Source organism: Montipora capricornis, chromosome 3, assembly GCF_036669925.1.
Source record: "Montipora capricornis isolate CH-2021 chromosome 3, ASM3666992v2, whole genome shotgun sequence".
Classification (NCBI taxonomy): Eukaryota; Metazoa; Cnidaria; class Anthozoa; order Scleractinia; family Acroporidae; genus Montipora; species Montipora capricornis.
The window spans coordinates 44,548,704-44,558,703 of record NC_090885.1 but is presented as its reverse complement, the minus strand read 5'-3'; the positions used below and the strand labels follow the sequence as shown (position 1 = coordinate 44,558,703).

Sequence of the window (10,000 nt, the reverse complement as noted above, 5' to 3'; positions counted from 1 at the left end):
TAGAGATGATGCAGTGTGCACCAAAAGTTGTCTAAACTGTGCAAATAACAATAAGAGAAAGATTAGCGGCAAGTCATCGATGTAAAATTCTGAACAGGTCCTGAAATTTGAAGCTTACTGAAGGAACCCATTTGACTGCTGCATTGTTATGGCAAGTTTTCAACCAATCACTCATGGATGCATCGTGGGCTGAATGGAGTTAAACTAAGCATAAAAACCCAAGTACGCATTGCGGACCTATTTTGTAACCTACGTGACAGCATTGTCGGCCGCAATTTTAATATCGTGTCAGGCACAAGCTTAGAAATTCAACCCTGCTTTATCACAAGACGAAAAACGTTATCATACTGAAAATTGGTGAAAAGATAAGTCTTCAGCTATTCTAATAACTAAATGAACTAAGACCTCAAAAGGATTGATAATTTCCTTATTTTTAAAATTTTAATGACGTCACTTGAAAACCAAGGTTACTTAGTAGGGACCAGGCCCTGCGCCTCTCATGTCGGTGAGATTTGTGTTATTGCAAACACGATTTCTTTATGTCATATTTTGTTGTGGTTCCTGGAGACTTCCATTTCCAACCCCTGATCGAGTTCATACTTTCGCGTGACCGTACGGTACGGCTAACAACCCAGGCTAATTGATGGCAGTGGACGTTGTGTGGAATGGGCGCAAGCTCTTACAGCTACTAAATTCAAGTTCCTCTCCAACAACACCACCACCACAGATGCAAACTGCGCATCAAAACCTAAATAAGAGCTTGAGCACTACGGCTGCCTCACTGTCGATTGTGGGAGCTTTAGTTATCATAGGTACATTCTTGTCGTGGCCGGATCTTAGAACGAACTCAAGGAAGATAATCTTGTGTATATCTATCGGTGATCTATTTGTGGCGGTATCAAATGCTGTAGGACTGTACTTATCCGTAAATCATAATACTGTTTGTGAAATCCAAGCAATACTGAACATAGCCGCGGTCTTGTCTTCCTTTTTCTGGACAGTGTACTTGTCTGTTTACATCTACATGACTATTTGCAGGCAAATAACAATACAAGGGGAGCGTAGACTCATGTTGTTTTTTCAACTCACCGGATGGGGGATTCCCGTATTAATGGCAGCCACTGCTTACGGAGAAAAAGCAGTAGGCAATTCAGAAGATCTTGTGTCTTCAGGATGGTGTTGGATTAAAATCGATCGTAATCGTGACAGGTGGTGGAACGTTTTGTGGATGTGCATTGCTGGAAAGGGTTGGGAAATTTTATCATATATTGCTATATCTGTGTTTTATTTCCTGGTGAAGTGCCAAATTCGACGTGAGGTAAGTTGTATAATAAGAATAAACTTTATTTTAGTGTCAGCTGTGTGTACAGTAGTGCTAATTGGGGATACTGTACAGAAATCAAATCAAATCATAGGTTTGGTTTTAAGGAGAGTATCCAAAGAAGAACATCTCAACTCACATGTGGAGGAAGTGTGGCCCAGTGGTTAGGGCGCTTTCCTCGAGATCCGGAGATCGCGGGTTCAAGACCCACTCTGACCACTGAATGAATTTGATACTGGTAGTCCCTGATTCAACCTGCCAGCTGCACTTGTAAATAGCCAACTGGTTTGCTTCCGGCCAGTCGGGATTCTTTACAGCTATTGTTGTTGTTGTTCTGTTCCGTCATTTCGTTGTGTTTCATTGGCCCTGAAAAGCCCCTATAGGGAGTGGTCAATGAAGTATGTATGTATGTAAGTACACCAAGGGTGCGTCTGATTGACTGTATTCCGGAATAGGAATACGTGGAATATAAGTTAGAAATCCTTCGTTTTTACGGAGATTCACATTAAATATTGTCAAGTACCTGCTAAAATGGTATTTTAAACATAGTTTTATTATCCTTGCTGCTTCGAAACTGCACCAAACATACCATTTTAATCATCACTCCATGTATTCTTATCCCGGAATAGGGTCAATCGAACGCGCCTCAAGTCTATGAATCAAACCTGGGCAACTATGGTGGAAGGCAAGTGCTCTCACCACTGCCATCCCTGTATTTCATTTTCTTGCATTGGCTTGCTAAAATGAAAGAATTTCAACCATTTGCTTCATTGTTACCTGAACATAAACTAATTTTTAAAGATACCTAAATGTTTTTTCCTCAGACACATTTTGAAGCATATTTCATTGGGTCTTTGGGTCTTTGATTTGGAGTTTATTTCAAGAGCAACCAACATGTTTAATTGCATTATTCAAGTAAGGGTGGCTTTCACTGAACATTCTGGCTTCAGTTGTTGAATAGGTGGATATCACTTAATAATCCACTCAGATAAATCACTATTTAGTGGATAACTCAATGGGATATTACTATAGTATACAGTCACCTGCTGAACAACTGAAGACAGGTCTTAATTCTCAACCAAAACTGGGAATGATATCCTCTAAGGTCTCAATGTGGACAAGATTCTCTTCATGTTGGTGCTACATGTAGTTCTTGATCATTCTCCAAGGGTTTTCACTTGTGCTGGCATAGCCGTACGGGAGACTGCACCAAGGTATAAATAGGAATCCCTAGTTTAATAGAGTTTTCTTCTTCTTCTTCAAAATTCTACCAACAAGCTTATACGCTACAACCATGTACATAATATAATACATAGTTTTAGCCGAGCCTAATGGCAGAGCTCGTGTCTCTAACCCCAGAAAGCAAATTATACACTAAAGTTTGCATTGTGAGGCTGACAACGTTCTTAAAGATGTTCTTAATTTTACGTGGTATAGTTTTTTTAACAACTGAAATCTTATGGATGTGACTAGGAAACCTATCAAAGTGATTGCTTTGATGGTGTTGAAGTTTAATATTTTGTAACGATTATAAATGAGAACTGCTCATTAACTGAGATATGTGTCATGCAATAAGAAAACCATCATTTTGTTATACTACATGTATGCCCTTAAGTATTTGGGTTAATTTACATTTCTTTACCTTCCTTTCTTGCTTTCATTTAAAATACAAAGACCAAAATAAAAACATTCTCAATCGACTCAGTCTCAGCCTGAGGAATGTTCTTAATATGTTCTTATAATTTGGGTTAATCTCAGCCTCAATGTTCTCATAAAAGGGGTTCTTACAAAAAGAAAAAGTGTATAGTGTTTATGGAAATAGTTATGCTTCTGCATAAAGTACAAAATTCATCATCATTTAAGTGTGTACAGTTTACAGTGATCAAACAAATCAAACAACTCTGAGCTGATAGCAGTAAACAAACAAGCTTTGCAAACAGTAACCAATGATTTTAATCAACAACTAAAACTGAAATTACATGCATAGTAATCTCTTTCAAACATCTTCCATTTGACTGACAATCTTTACTCCCTCTCTCTTCAGTTCAGCACAATAGTAAAACTCTTTACTAATTAAAAAGTCAACCTAAAGCTTAGTAAGTTTGCTTACTCAACTGCAATTTCACAGTCAAACAAAGTAGCTTACAACTCTATATCCATTTCACACAAAAAGCCTATAAATGTGATTGCTGAAATATGTCAGAATCTCTGGCAACACGGAATTGCAAACATTTTCAGGTCTTTTTCGGTTTTTTAACTAGTTTTACAAAATATGTGAGGCAGCGAGGCATATATATTAAAAAAAGTAAAACATTACCTGAAAGCTAACCGTTGTAAATAAGTGTTTTGTCTCTGGGTCTATTTCTCTCAACTTTATGTTGATTTTCATTGAAATTTTCTCTTCTTCTCCTTCCTCGGCTTCTCTTGAGGATTCTTTGCTTAAATTTCTCAAATTCCGTCGCCTCTTCTCTCATGCTCTTTCCTGCTCTTTATCTGGTTGCTCGTCACTAAAGGTGATTTCCCATCAGAAAAATGTGGGTTGCCAATGCAATGCTGCCACGCAATTCCCCACCAAGGAAAATTGCCCAAACACTCCTGTTTCCAGAGTCTGTCCTTCAGTGTACCTCCACCCTTACAGTCTGTACGGGCAGACATATGTGACGTCATAACCAAAATTTCTCGCATCGATAGATTACCCAACAAATCTTACCCATGGTGCTCTACTGGTGTATATACAGAAGTATATTCCCCGGGAACACTTTCATTTTTTTGTTACTATTAAAGCTTACAAAATGTGACCAAAAGTAAATTCTGAGCTCTTATAACTTCGCAAAGAAACGTTGGCCCCCATAACAATACAACAACTATTTTGGAGTTTTGCACCAACAGAACCCTAATTCTCAGGCACCGGGGAAACTGACCAGCTGTGGAAGTGACTTTCAAGATCTCAACGGTCTATTGTTTTTTTTAATACAAAGATTGATTTAAAAAGACAGTTTTGTCTTTTTCTTGATCTATCTTCTGTCAATACAAAACATATCTTACTGTCAAAATGTCACAATTTCATATGCTGTGTTCACTTCTACTCAGAAAAACGAGTCACCCTATAATGCAATGTGAAAAGATTTGTGATCCATAAAAGACCAATTGAAATGTCTTAATGTTGCGTGTTCAGCAAAGATCACAGTCGCTCTCCAGCAGAGAAAAGGCTAAGTAGTGAGTGCACTTTTTTTGTGTCACATTCAAGTTCATTATTAAGTTAAATGGCAAATTAATACAAGACAATGCTAGCCCGCAAATAGCTAAAGTTAATCTAGGCAGGTAGCGAGTAGGACTGTTTACAGAGTAAATCTAAGTGTGAGTATTACATAAGTAGAGATAAAATAAATATGTATGCACATTGAATACTCCGTATTATAGACCTATAATAAACAAATAAATAAAATAGAATAGAAACTGCGGTTAGATAAATCTACTTTTAGCAATTATTTTGAAATCTGATGATTAGTGAAGGTACAGTATGGCAACATAATCATCCTCTTTCATTAAAACTTGTAAAAGTCGATTATGTATAATTTTCTTAAATACGCATTTTGGTAATTTGCATAATTCTTGTGGGATGCCGTTCCATATTTTGGCCCCTAATCTTGAAAAAGTTTTTAATAGTTGGTTAGATCTTGAGTATTTTATATAATAATTGCCTGCTAAGGAAAGTCTTGTATTGTAATTATGCATCTCATTTGAGAAATCAAAAAGGTTAGAAATATTACGTGGGCTTAACTTATTGAAAACATCATGCATGAGTATTGCAATAGATTTAAAATAAAGCATATTTACTGGAATAGTATTGGAGGCAATGGCATGTGACCTATAAGGTGCAAAATACATGAGGCAAATGGCACGCTTTTGTAAGACCAAAATTTGATGTAAGATTGTGCAGCTTGGCCCCACACCAGAATGCCGATATGATAGATAGGGGAATATCAAAGATCGATGAATTGTTAGCAGTACGCTTGTAAGTACATAATATCTTAGAGTTAGTCTGGCAATAATGCCAATAGTTTTGTTTATCTTTGAAGTAATGTGTCTAATATGATACATGTATTTCCAGCTGAGATTTTAATCAATTTAAGTACACCTAAATATTTGAGATACATGTACGACTTTTGTTTTAAAGGCAAAAAAGTTTTGGAATCATTATCAAATATTTGAAGGTTAACTTGATAGTCGATTTTCTTCTGATGAGGATGAAAGATAATAAAATTCGACTTCTTAACGTTCAACATTAACTTGCTAGCTGTTAGCCATTCATAGACTTATGTAATTCAAAGTTGACAACGAGCTCCAGGGTTCAGGTTTGTCAAAAAATGACCGTAGGGGGGAAGGCCCGGTGTGCCTTCCCAACAGTTGTTATACCCACATTCCCTCCTGCTTCAGACTTTAATGACATGCTTGGATACATGTATGTCAAGGATTCTAGTAATGAGATGCATGCAGATTTTTTAAAGGCATCATGAAGTGTCCTTGTACCCCTTTCCTCAACTTGAGCTTTTGCTTTTCTTACAGATGAAGACAGGATTTGCTCCAGGGAGTCATTTTTTAACCTTGAGGTCTATTGAGGCAGTGAAGAAGGCTGATCGCAAGTTGATGTTCATTCCTATAGTGTTTATTTTGTTGCGCATATGGGGAACCATCAGATTTTTCCGTTTCTTGGTGTATTTCCCAAGCACTCCACCATTGCAAGAATGGCTCATGATCCTTCATGTAAGTGCTGTTTCAATTTTCAATATCAATATATCTAGTTTTTCATAAATAATCTAATGAATACTGGTAATAACATTACGGTAAAACTTTGATTTCACCAACTTCATAATTGTAAATTCCTTTCATGACCAACAGTATTCTTGGGCTCACATCCACGAAAATCCCACCATGTTCAAAGCAGGTTTAATAGCAAACCTGAGTACTTTTACTCCCATTAAAATCGAGTCAAACAACCCAGTTAAATTTTATGATAACATTCAGACCATCATTTTAGCAAAACAAGAAGTGCTCAGTTTCTACCACAGATTGACATTATTGATGATTTCCTGAAGATTTCCCATCTGAAAAAAGACTGGTACAAGAACACCTCCAGTCCCAAATAATGTGACCCTAGGTGATTCAGCAGTTCATATTCTATTAGTGCAGTGAAAATTAAGGAAATCGATGTGCATATGCACCTTGGTTTGTTGACTGAAGGAGTTTTCCTTGTTACTTTTATTGTCAAGTAGCAGTCAAATACACTGATGTACTGCAGTCAGATGGCTAAATGTCTCACCTGTCCAATAGTCTTCCAGTCTTGTTTTCTTTGTTAGTATCACCTTGGTTGTTTTTATTTGTAGCCTGAACCAGGGCTTGTCCGTGGAAACAGATAAAGAGTTCCTCTCCTTTATTCCCCTTTAGTTTACTTGTTCACTGATTTATTTTGGTCCTGTTCCATTATTATTTTGTAAACTTTGTAGCAGCTAGGGTGGATAACTGTATTTTGCAATACCTTGTATGAATTTGATGTCTCTCAAAGACTCAGTAGCTCAAGTCAAATCTTCCAACCTATTCTTATAGTCCAGGAGCTGGAGGCTGAAAAAAACTTTATTTTATGAGTTTGTTCAACCTAAAGTACAGAAAAGGTTTAACAATTTTTTATGCTTTTTGTAGATTAAGACCTGCTCTTTCAGGCAAGGTACGACTTGTGTGTCAGATTGTGGTATCAGTTGTGATATATTTACTGTTACCTAGCGACTAGCATGACAACGAGGGTTTGCCCTAAAAAGGCCCATTACTCCTCATATATTGAACAAACTTGCGTGATACTACAGCACGTGACTACTATTAGCGTACATCACTTGATCCGTCATGTGATTTGGTTTTATGAAATTTAACGATTTTTTACATTATCGTCTATTTTAAAATGTTTCAATACCAATCTCATAACATGTTTTTGCTATCTGATTGAATGCAATGAATAAGAAGGAGGCTTTACCCTAAAGCACATGGCGGTAAAAAACAACAAACAAATCTTTATTTATGAACAGATAAAATTACAAAAGCATTATCTTCAACTAGCAAAGCAATTCGAGGCAGGAAAATGGAATATGGAATTACATGTAAGACTAATGCTAAATAAGGAAAGTCTACAATTTTCAAATGAGAAAAATGAAAATTAATTTAAACTAGATAACACAATAAAGAAAAAAAGAATGAAACAAATTGAATTATAAAATAGATGAAAACTAGATAACACAAAGAAGAAAGAATGACACGAATCGAACAAATAGAGACAAATAGGCAAGAACTTACTTATCAACATTTTTTACTAGCTTTACCTGAATGGGTATCTCATTCCACAGCTTTGCCCCAAAGGGAGAGAAGGACAGTTTTTATACTTCTAGATCGGCATTGATGAAATGATATATGACATGGATCATATATGAACTGCGGATATGAAATCAAGTGAAGCTATGATCCTCGCAGTTATGAACGCAATTTTTGCAATTGCGTGGACAAGCCTGAAAATTCAGGACTTCAACGGGGTTTGAACCCGTGACCTCGAGATACCGGTGCGACGCTCTAACCAACTGAGCTATGAAGCCACTGACGTTGGGAGCTGGTCATTTGTGGGTTCTAATGTTCCCGTGAGGAATGAATCAATAATGAAATGATATATGACATGGATCATATATGAACTGAACGAACAGGCTTCTCTACGCAATTGCAAAAATTGCGTTCATAACTGCGAGGATCATAGCTTCACTTGATTTCATATCTGCAGTTCGTATATGATCCATGTCATATATCATTTCATCATTGATTCATTCCTCACGGGAACATTAGAACCCACAAATGACCAGCTCCCAACGTCAGTGGCTTCATAGCTCAGTTGGTTAGAGCGTCACACCGGTATCGCGAGGTCACGGGTTCAAACCACATTGAAGTCCTGAATTTTTCAGGCTTCTCTACGCAATTGCAAAAATTGCGTTCATAACTGCGAGGATCATAGCTTCACTTGATTTCATATCCGCAGTTCATACATGATCCATGTCATACCGGTATATCATTTCATTATTGATTCATTCCTCACGGGAACATTAGAACCTACAAGTGACCAGCTCCCAACGTCAGTGGCTTCATAGCTCAGTTGGTTAGAGCGTCGCACTGGTATCGCGAGGTCACGGGTTCAAACCCCGTTGAAGTCCTAAATTTTCAGGCTTCTCTACGCAATTGCAAAAACTGCGTTCATAGCTGCGAGGATCATGGCTTCACTTGATTAGATCGGCATTGTTAACATAACGATTTCCTGAAGCCCAATTGTCCTAGGTAATAACACAGTTGAACGTGTAACAACTTATAAACTACTCGGTATTATTATCAGTAATGATTTAAAGTGGAGCGAGCATATTGATTACATATCGAAAAAAGCCTCGAGGCGCCTGTATTCCCTAGGGATTTTTAAAAAACTTAATGTTAATAGAGATGGAATCCTCAAAGTTTACCTGACAAGAATAAGACCTATATTAGAATACGGCGTGCAAGTCTTGCAAGATATTCCTGAATTTCTTTCAAATAAGCTGGAATTAATTCAAAAAGTAACCTGCGATCAGGCCCATTTTTAGCTTCGCCAATATGTTCTCTTATGTCGTCGCTCGCTAAAATTGGGCCTGACCAAAAGTCTCTCAAGAATTCCGGACGGTCGGCCAAATTTTGGCCGACCAAACTCGTGATCTGATTGGCTGTTGAAATGCCGGAAGTGAAAATGCCATCGTGATTGCGCGGAGCTCTCGCGAACTCCTCGAGACTAATCCGCCATAAGTGTACGAAAAGATTTGCTCCCTTTTGTTCTTACAATGCCGTGGACGGTGCAACTTGATTTTATTTGTATAAATGGAGATATGCCATCTGAAACATCTCATAACTTGTCCAGAATCGGGTTTGAATCTCTGGAACGAGTGAAATTAGCGATTCCGTTGTCGAGCTCTGTGGCCATGGGGTTGAAAGTACTTTGGCACAAACTTCCCTGATGTTTTGAAAGCTAAATAGCTGGTTCTCAGTTTCAAATGGCAATGAAAGCCGATGCATATTGGTTTCCTAGATGAGACAAGGGACATATATATCAACAGGAGGAGGTGCTGATAAAATCGCAAGTTACACGAATGCATGTTTTGAATATCTGTGTATCAAACGGTGCGCTTTATTTATTTACTGTACGTGACACGGTTTGTTTGCACACTTCATAATATTTCCAGTTGATTCAACTTTAAACTCGCACTCCAGAAACTAAAATGGCATGTTTCCAGAGAGATCAATTGTACAACAATAAAATAAACTTTGCGAGTCCATCTTACTGTCCGTACTCCATCAAAAAATTAACAGCCAAACTTATCATGATTTTACTGCGCGCAATTCTAGAAATACACTGCAACTGAAGATATTACCCGAAAAAATCACCAAAGAAACCTTCATGGGCAAACACGTTAAAGGAATAATGTATTTTTCTTTTTTTTTTCTTTAAAAATCTATTGCCAAACGGTCCAACGACAAAATGCTAGGTTATCTCAATTACAAATTAAGATGTCAAGCTTAAAAGATTGCATATTCAGTGAAGTTCGGAGGGAGAATTACACCGGCCTTTGCCGCAATGTA

The 10,000-nt window shown here is 37.5% G+C and overlaps 1 protein-coding gene and 1 non-coding gene across 8 annotated transcripts in view; both read left to right on the top strand.

The window, feature by feature from the left end:
* The first annotated feature begins 525 nt into the window (after positions 1 to 525).
* LOC138043244 (G-protein coupled receptor 157-like) overlaps positions 526 to 10,000 on the top strand; it is a 52,602-nt gene continuing 43,127 nt past the window's right edge. For 5 of the 7 annotated variants that reach the window (XR_011131212.1, XM_068889410.1, XM_068889412.1 and 2 more), the window contains exons 1-2: positions 526 to 1,318; positions 5,888 to 6,085. Coding sequence is in view for 5 of the 7 variants with exons in the window: in XM_068889410.1 (XP_068745511.1) it covers positions 644 to 1,318; positions 5,888 to 6,085 (873 nt within the window). In the remaining 2 variants the exon portion in view is untranslated. Of the gene's footprint in view, positions 1,319 to 5,887; positions 6,086 to 9,449 lie in introns of those variants that run through there. The other 2 variants (XM_068889411.1, XM_068889415.1) reach the window with 2 other exon arrangements.
* On the top strand, positions 8,484 to 8,556 carry Trnat-ggu (transfer RNA threonine (anticodon GGU)). Its single transcript has one exon. It is a non-coding gene; the product is annotated as a tRNA-Thr (tRNA).